The following is an 18,901-nucleotide window of genomic DNA, read 5'->3' on the forward strand; positions in this document are numbered from 1 at the left end:
CTTTACTGCTACACCAAACTAACTCTGTTGTTTGTTTGGAGACTTTTCGCTTATGTTTGGCGATCCCATGTATTTAGACTGATTCCACTATATTTGACTATATGCTAATATGGGAAGATTTCAGTGGAAAGTTGATAATGATAGTGTGCCACTAAACTTTAACGAATAAAGCCAAACATACAAAAACAGGCAGAACTGGTGGATCATAATTCCACTTTCTTTGGTGGCCTTGTATTTGCAAAAGTTCAAGAATAACAGCTGTATTCATATGATACACAGAATCGAAAACAAGTGCATCACAGTTTAGCCTACCAGGTTGTATACACCCTGCCAGTGTGGTTAGTAGATGATTTAACATATAACATGAACAGAGAAAATTGAGTTAACCTTGCTTAAGTTATCCATGAATAGGCTCGTTGTGCAAAAAAAAGCCAATATTTAAAGTACTGTATCTATAGATTTTCTTTGCAACTTCTCACCCTGTTCTAAAGGTTTCCTCCAAAAAGATTTTCAAAAATGCAAGAAAATGCAAGGATTTCCCCCACTTCCATGAATAGCATTCTTGTCATTCTATATCCAATCCATTATTTAACAATAGTAGAGCATTGGGTGTACATAAAAGAGAAGTGATATCATTTTAAACCTAAAGACTACTTTGCTTGGCCAAGAATTAAACTGAGGATGTGAAGAAAAGCCAAGGAACTGAGAAGGGATAATAGATATTACTCTTTTGGAAACGAAGAAGAGAAAGTTCATATGTTTCTCCTTTGTGCATGATCTCTATTTAAACTCATCTCTGCAATGCATCGATTCAGAATTACTGCACACAAGGAACTGCTCCTAAATTATAGACCTTTTCCTCAACCTTTTATAGACTATAGTACTCATTGACAATGCTTCTCCATTTCCCCCCATGGATGTCTCTGTTCATCTGCTTTTAATATGGTCCTAACCAAGTGCAAGGTTATTTATAGAATTTGTAGCTCCCCAGTAGTTAGAGTTATGAAGCATTCAGTCTTAAGCATATCCAGTTGTGTGGTAACCCAACTACTGCTTTAATGTGGTTTCCATCTTTTTATTTATGCACCAACGCATGATCCATGTCAGTATGCAAACAGTTTAAGATTAACCCTTTCTTTCAATGGAAGATGCAAATCATTTTATATAGTTCACCTAGAGGTCCACACAGATTAATTTTTACAAAAGATAATACTTGTAGCCTTCTGGATAGATTCTGTTAAATTAGCAACCAGAATCTAACATTTTGAGAATGAAGGTCTGAAGCCAACTCAAACAGCCCCTTAGCAAATAAAAGGAAAGAAACTGTTTATGAAATGTCCTATTTTATGCCTAATGAGGCCAAAAGGAATCCTGGATTAGAAATAGACCAGCTAATTATAGCTATATTATTAATACATTTGATGTTTAATTACATCTTGTTTTATTTTTCATCTGTAAGGACAGATTTTTCTACTTTCCTGATGTATTCTTTCCCTTTCTTTCCTTTGAAGTCATACTTAAGACTGAAGATTTACTTCATATGATAGCATCTGCACCACTGCCAACATCATTGAATTAAATAGTCTAATAATGGATTATATAGGACAAATGTAGTATTCTTCTAACATCTCAAGATTAGAGTATAGATTTCTTTAAAGAATAGATTCACATTAAAAACCATACTTTTTTGTCAGTGGTTTTAAAAAGCCACAGGAAAGTTTTCTGTTGTAGGAAAATATTATGTCACTAGATCTTGATTTTCATTGTAGCAAGTTTAATTTCTTAAATACATGCCCTACTTCAGTCCAAATTCCAGAGATACCAACTTTTGGAGATTATCTGGAAACCATTCTAGTCAGTACTGCTAAAGTCGTAGGCAGTCATAATTTCATGATAAGCATTTAGTCTGATGGTGAGTATCCTGTGGACTTAAAGCAACTCTTAAATTGATCTCTGATCAGAGATTACCAACTCTGCCTTTTCATACAGTCACTGAGTTGGAAGCAGCCACTTAGACCAGGGGTCTTCAAACTTGGCCCTTTTATGACTTGTGGACTTCAACTCCCAGAATTCCTCAGCCAGCGTGCCTGGCTTAGACCATCAAATCCAATCCACTAGTCAACAGGACAATGGTTGTCTAGCCACCATTTGAGCACACCCAGGTCATAATCAAAGTTTGCTTCTTGATTTTGTCTTAGATAAGGAACTGCTTATTACAGATAGAGTTGCTAGATTTTGCATGGCAACAATTAAAATCCATAAACAAATCATTTAGGATAAATTACATGGGTAAATCACTGAGATTCCAATTATTAGCTTTATTTTTATCTATTTTTAATTACTATACAAAGCCTGACACTCTGCAGTCAGAGTAGAAAGCAATTCCTTTCAGATTTTAGTCTTACACTTAAGTCTCTCCTACACAGAAATAATAATTTACATATTTTGATTTTTTGAAAGCTCCGATTTGTAGAAAATTATAATTTATAATTTAATAATTTTAGCATATTATTAATTTGGGGTTTTAAATTATTTTAATATCCATGTAATTGTATTTTATTAATATGCTATTGTTGATATTTTAATATTATTTTACTCTCTTTTTAAAACTGCACTGCTGCTCTTAAACCCTTTTCGTGCACTTCAGGTATCTTGTTTTAATTTCCTTGATATTTTACAATTCTAGACTGGTATAAAACATTGGTCAATTACCATAATAAATCTAAACTTGAAACTGAAAGTAAGGAGTCATATTAAAAATTACTTGCCAGTTTGCAAAATAGGATAAATGATACAACTCGAATGCTTCAATTAAAATTACTGCCATAACAGTTATTTGTTTGTTTTTAAAACAAATGTGCTCAGTTAGCTTTTTTTAAAATAAATTTTATTAGTTTTTATAGGGTTAGGAATAAGAGGTGGGGTTGGGGTTGGGGTTGGGATTTGGGTTAGGGTTAGATTAAGGTTAGCATTGGGATTTTTCCAAATAATATTCTCAATATTTAGCAAACAGCATAATGTCTGGGTTTATGTGTTTAACAAACAATAATAGATAATAGTTAATTATCATAAACAATATGTTAATTAATTGCTTGATAGTCTTCTTCTTGCTAATACTGTATATATTCAAAGTTACATATCATATTTCTTTCTCTCTAATTCATTTTTCTAGCCACTGATAGAAATTATCCCATGTTCTAAAATACACCGAGTCTTCTTTCTCTTTTATCTTTAAAATCAATCTATCCATTTCTGCACACTCTAAAATTTTCTTAATTAGTAATTCTTCAGCTGGTAAATTTTCATTTTTCTAATGTTGGGCAAATACAATTCTTGCTGCAGTTAGTATGTGTAGAATTAAACATATGCAATCTTTCTCATAATTTGCTCCTATTATTCCTAACCAAAATCATTCTGGCTTAAAGTCTATTTGTTTTTTAGTCATTTTCTCCAACCATAAATGTATTTTAACCCCAAATCTTTTTGCTTTAGGGCATGTCCACCAGATATGGTAATAAGTACCTGGTCTTTGTTTGCATTTCCAAACGTTGTTTGACATATTTTTAAACATTTTTGCTAATCTCACTGGTGCAATATGCCATCTGTAAAACTTTTTATATGTTTTCTTTATATGCCACTGCTTTAGTTAATTTAACATTTCTTTCCCATAACTTTTGCCAGTCTTCTAATTCTCTATTATATCCAAAGTTTTTTGCTCATGTTATCAGTCTCTTTTAATTGTTCTTCCTCCATCTTTAAGTTTAACAGAAATTTATAGAGTTTCTTAATCAACTTTTCATCTGTTTTGAACAGTATCTGATCAAATTCTCTCTCCTTTATAGAATCCCATTGTTTTAGCATCTTTTTCATATCTCGTTTGAATTTGCAGATATGGCCACCATGCTAGATCAATACCTTGTTCTTGTAAATCTTGTCTCTTTCAATTTTCCGTCATTGTCCAGAATACCTTTATAGGTCACAACTTTATCGTAGTTAATTAAATTTGGGTAAGCAATAGCTTCCATTGTTGAAAGCCAGCCAGGTTAGCATTTTAAGTAGCAGTCTCATTTCACATTTTGGAGTATTGTGTTTTAAGATTTAAATATTCTTTAAAAGATTATTTGTTGAAGTTATTTTAATACAAAGACTTTCCAATAACTTTTTAGTATTTTCCTAGTATTTTATCTTCAACATTTCCATTCTGTATGGAAAAGGTAGACCCCCTGGTTCCAGTGATGTTCCATCTTTAGTTCTGGATGGGGGATGGGCTGGTTCTCACACAGAACCAGCACACAATTGGAGGGGAGTCCCCCCCTGGACTCAGTTTCTAGTTAAATGGCATGTGGCATGTATATGCAGGGGGGTCTTATGCGTAGCTTTGTGTTATGTTCCAACCCCCTTTCTTATAGACTGGAAGGCACTGCACATGATCATAAATGTTTTGATTATCTCTCAATGTATTACACATGGGACTGCCTGTTAAGAGCATTTGGAAGCTACAATTGGTTCAGAATACAATGGTATGTAGTCAATTATGGGCATTTCCCATTTGTTACGTGAGCTACACCAGCTCCCAGTAGGTTTCTCATTGGAATTTAAGATTGTTATTATTATTTATTTATTTTTTATTTTTATTTTTATTACATTTATATCCCTCCCTTCTCCGAAGACTCAGGGTGGCTTACAAGCTTAGCAGTAGCCTTCATTCTATGTATATGCCTGCTTGTTAGGGCTTTCACACACACCCCAAGCGGCATTATTACAAAGTCAGCTTATTGCCCCCAACAATCTGGGTCCTCATTTTACCTACCTCGGAAGGATGGAAGGCTGAGTCAACCTTGAGCCTGGTGGGATGCGAACCTGCACTAATTGCAGGCAGCTGGTGTTACTTAAGGAGGCATTAGCCCACTGCTCCACCAAGGCTCTTATCCATAAAGGCCTTCATGGAATGGGCTCAGGGTAGTTGAAAACCACTGCTCTCCAATGGTTTCAATCTGCCCCGTTGGTTCCAACAGGAGCAGCATGGTTCGGGTCCTATCTATTAAAGAAGGTCATCTGTGGGACCCAAGAAGTGTGTCTTTTTTGTCATAGCCCCTGGCTCTGGTAGACCTCAATACCTGAGATCAAATTGGCCCCAAACCAGCTGTCCATCTGGAAAGCACTAAAAACCTGGCTGTATGCCCAGGCATAGGAGTTGGGAAGTTAGCAAAGCCTGTTTGGGTTGATATTACATTACTGTATGTATTTTTCTCTTGGCTACTGTTTCTTTTTTAATTATACAGTATGTGGTAAATCATACATTTTAATGGTTTTATATTGGGTTTTTTGTTTAAACTTTGTTCACCACCCAGACTTACTGTGGTGAAGGTGGTGACTATATCAAGCTAAATAAATAAATAAATACTTAAACTTTTTTGTAAATAATTAACTAGGAATTGAACAGTCCTGTAAAATGTTATAATTTGACTCTGAGTGCAAGAAAATTGGCAGGACCTATATGTAATGAAAATAACTGATTAAACAGTTGAATTTGAACAAAGTGCAAAATTTAAAAAGCAAGTGACTGTAATGGAGACAGAGGATAAGAATTTTTAAATTTTAATTTAATTTCTGGTTCTGGTTCTGTCTTGGAAGCAATCTGCCTTTTGGACAATTTATTCACATGTGCAAACACGCAGCTATATGAGAAACAGTTACCAGGAATGGTCTCAGTAGAACTGTGACACTATAGTTGATAAAATGATCAATAGTGCTTTTTTAAATGTTAATCTATCCAATCTTCCTGGATAGATCATCATCTTAAGTTCAAGATTATCTTTTTTTTTGGACATACACAGTCATAATTTTGATTTATTTTTTTTATTTTTATTTTTTTATTTTAATTCCATTTATATCCCGCCCTTCTCCGAAGACTCAGGGTGGCTTACAAGCTTAGCAGTAGCCTTCATTCTATGTATATGCCTGCTTATTAGGTCTTTCACACACACCCCAAGTGGCATTATTACAAAGTCAGCTTAATTGCCCCCAACAATCTGGGTCCTCCTTATGAGCTAGTAGATTACATATTGTCAGTAGATTCCTTACTTATTGGCTTTCTGAGCATAATAATAATAATAATAATAATAATAATAATAATAATAATAATAATAATAATAATAATAATAATAATAAAGTTGGAAGGGACCTTGGAGGTCATCTAGTCCAACCCCCTGCTCAGGCAAGAAACACTATACCATTTCAGGCAAATGGCTGTCCAGTCTCTTCTTAAAAACTTCCAGTGTTGGAGCATTCACCACTTCTGGAGGCAGGTTGTTCCACTGGTTAATTGTTCTAACTGTCCGGAAGTTTCTCCTTAGTTCTAGGTTGCTTCTCTCCTTGACTAGTTTCCATCCATTGCTTCTTGTCCTGCTTTCAGGTGTTTTGGAGAATAGCTTGACTCCCTCTTCTCTGTGGCAGCCCCTGAGATATTGGAACACTGCTATCATGTCACCCCTCACCCTTCTCTTCATTAAACTACACATACCCAATTCCAGCAACCGTTCCCTATATGTTTTAGCCTCCAGTCCCCCAATTATCTTTGTTGCCCTTCTCTGTACCCTTTCTAGAGTCTCGACATCTTTTTTACATCGTGGTGACCAAAACTGGATGCAGTATTCCAGGTATGGCCTTACCAAAGCATTGTAAAGTGGTATTAGTAATTCACTTGATCTTGATTCTATCCCTCTGTTAATGCAGCCTAGCATTGTGTTGGCTTTTTTGGCAGATGCAGCACACTGCTGGCTCATATTGAAGTGATTGTCTACTAGGACTCCGAGATCCCTCTCACAGTTACTACTATTGAGCAAGGTACCACCTATACTATACCTGTGCATTTGATTTTTCCTGCCTAAATGTAGAACCTTACTTTTTTCACCATTGAATTTCATTTCGTTAGATAAGCACCCAGTGTTCGAGTCTGTCCAGATTCTCCTGTATTTTAAGCCTATCTTCTGGAGTATTGGCTATTCCTGCCAGCTTGGTGTTGTCTGCAAATTTGATGAGTTCCCCATCTATCCCCTCATCCAAATCGTTAATGAAGATATTGAAGAGCACTGGGCCCAGAACAGAGCCCTGGGGCACCCCACTACACACTTCCTTCCATGTAGATGCAGTTCCATTGAGGACCACACATTGAGTACGGCCTATCAGCCAGTGAATAGGGAAAGAGTTAAATGAATATTGAGTATTAAGACTTTTAACAACAAATATTAGGAAAACATTTTATGTTACAAAATAGTACCAATTTTGGAAAAAGAGAAATATAGTTGAGGTTAGAGAAGGAGTATTCTGTCATTTACCTGGTCCACACTTTTTCCTAACTGATATTCTATTTCATCTTTAAAGAAAAAGAAGCAAAGAAACTATAAAATTATATATGCATGCATATATCAGACTAATTATTCAGAACTACTAATTTTCAGATTTCTGATCTAAAATAGGGCACTGCGATTCTCATTTTTCTTATGAATTTTGTATGGAAAATCAAGCCATCATTGGCAGCAAGCAACATCCTTTTTATTTCTTAATAAGAACTTATAAGATATCTTATATCTTAGATTTTCAAAACATGTGGTAAAATTTTCGATTCTTGTTTTATCTCTAGCATGACAATAGTGGATCATTTCTTCCTTTATTCCTAATGTTTGTTATACTGTTAAAGCGATGATGATGATAATAATGTTGATTACCTAAGAAATTAATTTGATGCAATAGTTGCCTTTGAATGTTCCTTAGTCAAAATTAAGATTGTACTAAACATTTTTCAGGTGTCTTAATTCATATTATGTAACTTTATGCTATTCCAAGGTAATTTAATACTTCTCAAAATTGCCAAAACTAATTTCTTCATCACATGATGTAATGGACTATGAGAATGAGTTTGAGAACCAGAAGGAAAAGCTACAACTGCATCATGCAAAAGATATTTCAGCCCACAGATAGAATGGGGATACGGTAAGGGTCTCACAAGGAAACCTTCCTAATTTTCTGGGAAACAAAAAGAAGGGAGGGGAGAGGTATGTTCAGACTTGCAAGATTCTGCTTCTGCAATCTTACAATAAATGTAGCGTTAGTATTCCACAGGGTTTGTGCTTCCTGTCTGGATTATCTCAAACCCAGCCTTCTTCGTTATTATTTTTTCACGATCAAGATTGGTCCACCTATACTCCCCACAATGACAACAAACAAGCTCTCAGATTATTCAAGAACCAAGATTGCTAAGGGAAAGAAGGAAAATGTTGTGATTCAGAGTCAGCCTGTGGGTTCGGCAGTTGGGTCGGACGACTCAGAGGAAGAGGGGGGTGTTGAAGACCTTGCTGAGGGGGTTGAAGATCTTGCTGATGATAGCCCCCAGCCAGGTCCCTCCCACTTGGTTACCACGGAGACCCAGCTGTGTGAGCCTGACAGTGTGGATGAAGATGACCCACAGCTAGCCCTGTTCAAGGACGCCCGACGCAGGAGGCAGTCAATTAGGAGTAATCAGAGGAAGGCAATGGGGCTTCTGGGAAGGAGGCAGAGAGAAGCCACACCCTGAACTCTATATAAGGGGAATGTGTGGGGAGGGCTGGTTTGCTGAAGGCAACCGCTCGGATAGTGTTTCAAAGCTCCTGTTTCTTGGTTCGTGTCTTGTTTGTTTTTGTAGTAATAAATTTGGCAGGCGTAATTCCAGCCTCTTGCCGTTTGTAAAGGGGTTGCCTTTTCTGCAGGGCTGGTAGCAGGCTGGTACAGAACAGAAAAGAGAAAAGAAAGTAGAAGCATTAGATTTCCACCTACAGTGGCAACTGAGCTTCTCAGCATTCAGCAAACATTGTTCTGGTGATTGAGGGGAGGGGCGTAGTGAGGGGAAGCTTCAACAGAAGACACATTCGATCTTTCCAATGGAACTCTTGAGGAAATATAAGACTTTTTTGGAAGTAAATATGAAACTATAGATTGTTGCTTAACTTTGCAGCATGCCAACTTGTTGTGGTAGTGGTTCTTATATTCAAAATATAAAGCAGCAAACCAGGTAGCAAGTCTGGTAAGAAAGAGACTGAAAAGCACACTGATATGTGTAGGTCTTGTATCGCTAACTCCTGAATTACAGTCTAAGATTATTATGATATCTTTTCCGTTAAGACACACACAAAGGGTAACTTTCTGGAAAGAATCTAAAATTAGGCTCTTTTTCTTACTATCACAACATTGGAAGCGACAAACATAAACCTGATTGCTGAAAGTCTCCATGACTACAATATTGTTCTTTAAAAACATACTGAGAAGTCACAGGTTTCACCCTTTCATAAGATACCTCATTCTGTGTTTCTACCAGATCAGATTCTAATTGCATCAAATAGATTCCGCACACCGTTTCACTATGTGAGAGGTATTGTAATCATTTAGCTATTCAAAGAAAAATTTATTTCCTGATCAGGCAGCTAGAAACAGTATGGTCTATTGTTATACTAGGGAGGAATGATACAGAAAAAAACATCTAAGTAGGTATGATAATTAAATGCATAAGAAAAAGGCTAATATTTTCTTTCAGAACTTTGTGTGAAAATTAAAGTTCTTTGTTTGTAACGTGCAAAGAAACTTTACAGGAAGCTTTATTCACTGCTTCTAAACAATATGTTTTTTTCTTGTCACTCAGTACCAATAATCCTATATCTAATTTCAATACTGTTATACAGAACCATATATTTCAATCAGTTTCATGACTCTAATGATTTCAAAAGTCCAGCATATGTTTTACTTCTAATAAAAGGTGCCAATATTAGATGAACTGATCTTTCAAATTTCCTCAGGACTGGTTACAAATGTAGATTATGAAGCAAGGAACCGAGGGTTTAATTACTATTTTGGGGTACACCCCAACTCAATAAAATTGTTGAGTGTTAGCATCATTATTTGCTTACAAAACTAAACATGAAACATAATTTGAAACATTTTGGTTTAAAATTGTAGTCAGAAATGCAAAACTGGCAAGAGTTCACATGCAAATACATGTGTGTATGTACACACACATACAGGCATCTTCCTTCCTTCCTTCCTTCCTTCCTTCCTTCTCCTTTCAGTGAAGTCTGGCAATGTTGCTTCAATTGTATTTCTGATCAGTTTTATTATATCAGGAAAAGGAAGGAAGGAAGGAAGGAAGGAAGGAAGGAAGGAAGAAAGGAAGGAAGGAAGGAAGGAAGGAAGGAAGGAAGGAAGGAAGGAAGGAAGGAAGATGTCTGTCTGTATGTATGAGATACTGTTCTACAGTTATATGGATAATTGAAGTAGGGATCTATATGCAGTTGCATTTGACATCAAATTGAGTAAATCCAATGGAACCAAAGGCTGACACCAATTTCATGTCCAGCATTTGCAAATCAGAGCACCTATATTACATTTTACAGGTAGTCCTTGATTTACATGCTTGACAACCAGCATATATTTACAACTGTTGCAGCATCCCAGAATCATGCGACCTTCCCAGTTGGCTTCCAGCAAGCAGACTAAATGGGGGAAGGTGGATGTAAGACAAAAATATCCACATTTTTACGCAAAAATTTGCACATCATAAAATGTTCCAACTTTAGTAAACATTTTATCAAGGTATACAACATTCATTTACCTGCTGTAGCTTTTTACCATTTATGAACACTTTGAAATCATTCTATTTTTCCCCGTCAAACACAACTGCCTTAGCTTTCATACACTAATTTTCAGGTCCATATTTTATATTGTATCCATGGTTATCTAATATTCACTTCTAATCATTCAGTTTCTCAGTCAACAACATGCCTTTATCTCGATACAAAACTACATGTTCATTTATGTCCCTAAATGTATATGCATTCATGTCCCCAACCCAACATACCTGTAACCACACGTATTCTTTATACATTTCTCCACAGATACATAAAACAACTAAGAGGACATCTCACCTCCTTGTCTTAAATCCTGCTCAATGCTGACCTATTTGCTACGCATTCCATTTAGGCTCATGCATTATTTACTTCCATCAAATATTGCTCTTTTTGCATTCAGCAATCAATCTTCAGTTCCATATTCATGCAAACCTATTCAATTTATCATAACTTTTACTAAATCAACAAATGTACAATGAGCTTACTCATATTCATGTGTTTCTCAGTAAGTTATGAAGAACAAAACTAAGCTTTATGCACACTCTTCTTAAAGCCCTACTGCATTTCCCAAATTTTATTGTCATCTCTTGTATCTTTCAATCAAACTTCTGCCTGACAAGGCCCATATAACTAAACTCTCCTCTGCAAGTTTGGCATTTGTTTTTTGCTATCTTTCTCCTTGTATAAGGAAGCAGTAATGGCATTTTTCCAGTGATGAGGCAGTCTTTACATATATGTTACACAAGTTGCCCAATCTTTCCATAAACACATAACATCCATAGTTTAACATTTCTTCTATTATATCAGCTATACCTGCATCCTTACAATTTACCAACCTCTTAATAGTATTTATTGCTTGCTTTTTAGTCATTTATTTTTGGTGGGGATACTGACCTTTGTAACATTACTTTTAATTCCATTCTTTAATATGGCGGTCAACAACCTTTCTGGCTCTGCAGACCAGCTGTGGCGGTAGCAGCGAGAGAGGAGATGGTTTTGTGTGCTCTCCCACTGCTAGCGCGGCCCAGTTTCCAACAGGCTGCGGCCCAGTAGCAGGCCGCAGACCAGGGATTGGGGACTCCTGCTTTAATACATCACTCCTATTCCCATACAACTCTTAAATATTTCTTTCCCTGAAAATCATTTCAACACCTTTATTTTTAATTTCATCCATTACACTGGACTCCCTAAACAGTTTTCATTTCCATTGAAAATGTTTTATATTTTCTCTTTTATATTTAATCTTAATGGTTCTATGCTTTATATAAAAGGATTGGAAAGTATTTTATTTATTTTATTTTATTTTTTATTTTTATTTGATTTCTATACCGCCCTTCTCCCTAGGGACTCAGGGCGGTTCACAGGGCATATATAAATAACAATACAAAAGTTAAAAGGAAATTAAACCAGTGCCCAGTTAAAAACAACAATAATAAATACTAAAAATCAATTTAAAAACCCATATTCCCCCATCAGGCCAGACCAGCTAATTCAAATAAGTGGGTCTTCAACCCGCGACGGAAGGATCGGAGGTCTGATGCCATCCGGAGCTCAACCGGCAGTTGGTTCCATAATGCCGGAGCGCCCACAGAGAAGGCCCTCCCCCTGGGGGCCACCAGTCGACATTCCCTGACCAGAGGCACCCTGAGGAGGCCCTCTCTGTGGGCACGTACTGGGTGGAGGGAAGTTGACGCCGGCAGCAGGTGGTCCCCGAGGTAACCCGGACCCATGCCATGTATAAGAATGATGAAAGACTGCATAGTATTTGTACATTTATGGGAGGGGACATACAGAAAAAAAGAGAGAGAGAGGGCTAACAGTATAAATCCACCATGAAAAAAGACTGATAATGTAGTTTTTATTGGTGAAATAAGTGCTTCATTTGCGTATGCGGTAAAATTTTGCACACATGATAAACAGCTGCAAATAAAAGATAGGTTTCCCAAAGTTTTTACACTCAAATAAATGCACAATTTATACATTAAAGAATTGCCATATATGCTGCACTACCATAAAGTTTATCTCCTCTAAAGGAACTGTTATGGACAATCAAGTCAAAACCATTTGACCACTAGACTATAACATCATCAATGATAAAAATAAATAAATATTTTAAAACTTCCCTTACATATTTATATTACAATCTGAATTTATAATGGAATATCATTTTTAGATCTACCTAGCAATAAAGCCACAGAACATTTAGTTAGCTAAGGGCAGATAGATTTTGTTTATTTTGGTTTCTCGCTTTTCCGATATATATCCTATAATTCATAATTATTTTGTGTGCATTCCAATATACACACATGCAATGCTTCAAAATATAGACTTTATTGCAAATACGTTTTTAATTGTATCATTTTTCCTCTATAAATGCATTCCAACTAATATAATTTTTGTACATGTCACAGAAATAATGTGTCCTAATTCACATGTGCATTTGTTAAACCTTTTATCAAAATTTAAATGACAAACATTATTCCCGTCCACTCTCAACTCCAGTGAGAATTATAGTAACTATAATGTGCTTTAACTGTATATTGCATGAGGCTTCCACACAGAAACTATGGAACTACTTGAACAATAGATTGGTTCTTGATTTCCATTCAACATCTTTAGATGAGAGTTTATCAAGAATTGGCTCTTCTTCGATAAGCATGAGTACATAATTTCTTTTCTAAGATCTTTTTCTGAATGCTCCCACTATGGCAAATTAACTTTTTTTTTAAGTGATATCTAACTTTTGGAACCATTCCTCAAGATGACTGTAAACCAACTCTTGTTACCAATCACTTTTCAAGGAATATCAAAATAGTTTTCTTCCAGTGAATCTTTCAATACATCATTGATTTTCTGTTTTTTAAAAAAACACATTTATCTTTTTAAAAGGTATTTTTTAGAGAAAGGTATGATCAAAATATGAAACAAAACAAATAGCAATATAATCAGCATTCTTCATTATCTTTCAACTGCTTATTTTGGATTGCTAGCTTTCCATATATCTTGTACTTCAGATAAAAGAAAAGATAAATGTAGGTAAAGTGGATTTGTGGAAACCAAGGCCCAAAATAAAAAAATAAGACAACTGTGCTCATTTAGCCATGAAGAAGACAGTGGGGAGAGGGATATGATTGAAATATATGAAAACAAAATGCAGAACATCCTTAGAGTTGAAAACTGACTGAATGGCCCATAGTCTGTAGTTGAATGAGGAAATATACTGCCATGCTCAAGTTGGACACAACAGGCATGCTATTAAATGACAGAAAGGCAGATTGTGGACTGTCAGAAAAAGCTATTCCTCTTAAAGAACCCACTAGCTTGATTAAAAATCAAAAACATGGAGAGATAAGCTCTCTAAAAAGGCAAAAATAGGACTGCTCATAAGGTATTTGGGGGGGTAGATAGACTGCTCAAATAGTCTCAGTGGATAATTTAGGTTCACAGAAGTTCAGACTAACTTCAGAACTAGCCCAGAGCACTCATTAGCAGTATCAAGGATTACTTGGAACAATATAGTGTCTACATGAAGGCAGCAGAATTCATTTATTTTCAAAGGTTTTGGAAAAACAGATTTAGAATGCAAACAAAGAAAGGTTCTAACTGTGGTCAGGGTTGTTTCCAAACTGAAATCTGGTCTTCAGAAGAGCCTGTGGGCCTCATAAGGCCATCTTTAATAAGCAGTCATGTACAATAGTGACAAATATCTGTAGCTCGGGTGTAGTATGTGGGTGTAGCACTGACCCTCAACCAACACATGCAAGCCCCCCCTCCCACCAGTTCACCTCCCAATGGCCCTGACCTGATGTAACCTCACTTGATACACCCATACCTGAAGCCCTTATAAACAAGAACACTGACACTGACATCCCCTAAACTCTGCTGAAGATGTTAGTCAGCTTGGTAATGAAACGTTCATAAACCAACCCACCACCTCGGAGAATGAACCTTCACTCGCTGAAAAAGTTTCAGCTTTTTTTTTCTAGCTGTTATAAAAATTATTTCACAATGGGATTCTGTGTTAAATGAGTTTTAAAATGCTATCATTTAAATCACATCTTGTGCAGATAAATATTTATTAGATTATAAAATATGTTCTGCAAACCATGATTAATCCTCTGGGGGCAAGAAGCTATGTAAATCCCTTTTATAGGCATGGATCCATTTTACCCCCATTGTTCTGAGAAATCTAACAAGGCAACATATAAATGCAAATGAAAACACATATTTGACAGTTCTATCTACTGTGCAATTTTCCCTTTGTGCTTGCAACCAAGTAATGAACCTCAGACCTCTTGTTCCTCCCTTTGGGAATGGGTTGGAAAATGGCTACTAGTGCCCCAGATTCTTGGCTTACTGACAACTATTATATGCATTGAGACAGTATGAATAAAATGTAAAAAAAATCAACTATGCAATTTTATTGACTGTTTGGTAGACTATAGCACAGGATCCAATATTGATCTGTCCGCGCATGCTACAACATTCACCTAAACTTACTTTTATTTACTTATTCACAATACCAAAGCAAGAGATGCCATTCTGATGATAAGCCATGATCAGGTTGTTACTGCTGTCAAATAATAGGCTAAAGATTTGGAAGTATAGTAAGATCAATCTACCTTACCCCAAGGTTCCTGAGTATATCTTTTATGTAACAAGATATGTAATTTTCCTAAATTCTGAAGAGCATTAACACATTTCAATATTTTCCCTGATATATTCTCAAGGCTATTTATGAGACAGAGAGAGAGAGTGAGTGAAAGTGAGAGAGAGAGAGAGAGAGAATGAGTGAGTGAGTGAGTGAGAGAATGTATAATATTAACACACATACATGTAGTTACAAACTCAGTAAATCTTGATCAATAATAATAATATAGTAGTAATCTGTAATAAAAACTAATACAACTACCGGTACTTCTATAAGACTAGTGGTGGGATTCAGTCATTTTGCACTGGTTTGGCAGAACCAATAGCTAATTTTTTGTTGACTTTGGTGAACTGGCTGAAGCCCTAGCCCATTTTTGCAAGGCTCAGAATGGACCGCCTTGGAGACCCAGGACCACAACGGATTTCCAGAAGTGACATCCACTCAGAGAACTAGTTGTTTAGGTATTTTTAATCTCATCACTGTACAAGATCAAACTACACTTTTTATTTCACATTTCATTGTGATAGATAATATGACTGTGAAAGATTGTAACATGCATGTTACTGATCATCTGTTCCTTTTTCCCCTGCTCTATCTCACAATCAAAGCTCTTGTCTTCTGCTTAAAGGCTGCAAAACCTTTTGTCCTGAATCACCCAGAATAATAACATTGTACATGGTCCGCTATTACTGTACAGGAAATAATGATTCATGTGGTATCTAAATAATGCTCTTACCAATCCTGCAAGGAATCAAATTATAGACATACTATATCTTAAATTATTTCATAGATACTGTATGTCTCTATTCCTTAGAGAGAATTGCCTGCTTCCATTACTTTGCTACCAAAACACCACAACTGATATTTAACTCGTTTGTTTGTCCAAAAGCCTGTAAGCAAAGCCAAACAAATTCTCCAGGTCTTCAAACTAAATTATCTCCTTACCTATGTAGATTATTTTTCCTAAGGATTCTTCTAAAATGTAACTCTTTTGTTTGAAATATCTACACCTGATATGAAAAACACCATAAATATCCAGAATTTCCAATTAAACTGCACCCCAGAATGTTATTCAAAGAGAGGAGAAAGCCTGAACTCCAGCTAAAGCTTGTGCGTGCATTCTTTGTGTCTTCATCTGGGTCTTTTGAACTCTTGATCAAGTGTAAAGTTTCAGTTCTGAACAATACAGTACAGCCATTCCAAATATGTTGTATGTAGAAGGAAAATGGTAAAATAAATAATATAACTGCCCAGAATTTTCCTGTGGTAAGATAGGTGGCCAATAAATCATATATATATTAGCACCGCTTCACATAACCATTCTCTCTCTTTATATCAAGATGAATTTAAATGAGTTTCCTATACAAAATAGAACTCTGCCCTGATTAATAAAAGAGTTGGTACATCTGAGGTGTAAATATTCACATCAATAGGAGATGGCAAAAATATAGGGTTTTCTATGACTCTTGCCCGCCACCTAGAGGTTGTCTGGATTTTTGTAGGCCACACCTCAGCCCTGGTTCTAGAGATGAAAAAGGTGCAGAAAATAATCAATAGCCTGAAATACTTTTTGTTTCAGAAAAAACTGAAGAAAATGGAAGTGTTATTATTTTTTTACTTTCCAAAACAACAGTTATATCATTTGACAAGATACTGTAGTACTGTGAGAAATCAGGTAAAGAAAATTCTACTGAGATATTATGACTTTACTGAATTGCCAGGTAACCTAGCATGCCCTAGCAGTATGCCATCAAATACCAATGAGAAGACAGGGTGACAACTAGCAAGAAGAATTCTCTGTATATTCCTACTGGGCTTATTGCGAGCATGTCACTGGAAAGGAGATACTAGACAAATGGAGCCCAGTATCCATCAAGAAAGACAACTCTAATCCATATTGCTATTATTTGTACCATATAATATTTCTGTAACTTGGGAACTTAATATAAGAAGCTTAAAGTTTTCAGGGACAGCATTCACAGAATATGATTTGAGTGGAGATGGGAACAGGGCTCTTAGTTCCTCCTCACCTATCTTAACCATCTGCCATTCTTCAAATGAAACTTTGGCCAATTTGCAATACCTACATTGATTCTCATATGGTGCAGAATGTGGGGGGAGGGGAAATGATATTCCCTGTTGGTGCCACTGGAGCCCTGTGTAAATCTTCCTTGTGGTAAAATCTTGTTCTGATCAATCCAGACTACTTTTTTTTTTCCTTCTGGACCTACATCGCACACTTTTTTCCTCCTGGACCTACATCACACACTTTTCAATGTGAAAAGTGATTAAAAAGTGTAACTTCCTGGAATTAAGTAGCTATTCACCAGGCAAATAAATTTAGCAGCAACAAGGGTGGAAGAGCTATTGTGTTACCTTTTCGGTTCTACAATTGTTTAGGCCCATATTATTCAGGGTGGGAAGCTTTCCATCAATATGTGGTTGTTGCTGTTGCTGCTGCTGCTCCCGCTGGATTTGTTCTCTCATCTTTCGAGCCTCCTGAATTGCTTTCATTACAGTGTCCTGGTCCCCAAATAGGGCAGGTGAGTTAAGACTGGAAAGGATGTCTAGAAAGAAAAGGATTGTAAGAGTGCATTAAAATATCCCCTTTTCGAGAGATTTATATACATACACACATAAACATTCTAATTTCAGCTGCTGCAAATATTTAAGCCTGTATCTTTAACATTAAAATGGATAGTAATTTTAGATTTGGGCAACAGCTGTAATTTTGTTTTCCATTCTGAGTGATGTTTAATCAGAGATAACCTCTCCTGAAGCAATTAACAGAAATTATTATTATATTAATGATTTAATCAAAACATTTTATGCCTTTTAAAGTGAGAATTTCAGCGCATTTTTCAATCCTAGCGCAAAGGACAAAAATGTACCTACACATGATTTTTGCTTTGTATTTGTAAATGTATTTGTAAATCTTAACTGATGTTCAAGAAAAAATCATATTATGTTTTCTTATAGAGGTTGATATTTCCAAATGATAACTGATATAATTCATTGCTGTTTCATTTATTTTTCCATTATGAAGCTGTCAAGTTGAACCCAGTTCATGTTAACTACATTCAACCATGAACCTTATAGAACATAAAAGAAATAAATCCAGTTCAATTTTTACCACAATAATCAGTGATTGGAGATGAGAAAGAAAGGAAGATAAAGCCTTACATTACTTGATTTTTTTTATCATAGAAAGTATCTAATGAAGCAATTTTTGAAAGAGAGAATGAGGTACAGCTATGAAGCAAACTTTCTAGGATGCTCTTTTAAATCTAGTGAATACTTTGAATAATCCTGGATTCAAGGGATTGTAATCATGAAATGGCATGTTACAGTCAAGCTGTAAATGAATTGAAACAATATATTTTAAATCCGGCACTGATCAGATACATTGAGAAGCAAGTGTGTACGGCTATTAAATAAATAATTGTTACTTCCAATATTGGATTAAATTGTATAAAAGATTACTTGTCTATGTTTCAATCAAAGCATACAGGTGAAACTCGAAAAATTAGAATATCGTGCAAAAGTTCATTTATTTCAGTAATGCAACTTAAAAGGGGAAACTAATGTATGAGATAGA

General features: G+C 35.8%; 1 protein-coding gene across 3 annotated transcripts in view; it reads right to left on the bottom strand.

Moving 5' to 3' along the window:
• SOX6 (SRY-box transcription factor 6) overlaps positions 1–18,901 on the bottom strand; it is a 315,755-nt gene that overhangs the window by 37,616 nt on the left and 259,238 nt on the right. For all 3 annotated transcript variants that reach the window (XM_083348763.1, XM_083348764.1, XM_083348762.1), the window contains one exon: positions 17,680–17,870. In XM_083348763.1, the coding sequence (XP_083204889.1) occupies positions 17,680–17,870 (191 nt within the window). The remainder of the gene's footprint in view (positions 1–17,679; positions 17,871–18,901) is intronic.

The sequence above is a fragment of the Vipera ursinii genome (assembly GCF_947247035.1).
Source record: "Vipera ursinii genome assembly, chromosome: 1".
Taxonomy (NCBI): domain Eukaryota; kingdom Metazoa; phylum Chordata; class Lepidosauria; order Squamata; family Viperidae; genus Vipera; species Vipera ursinii.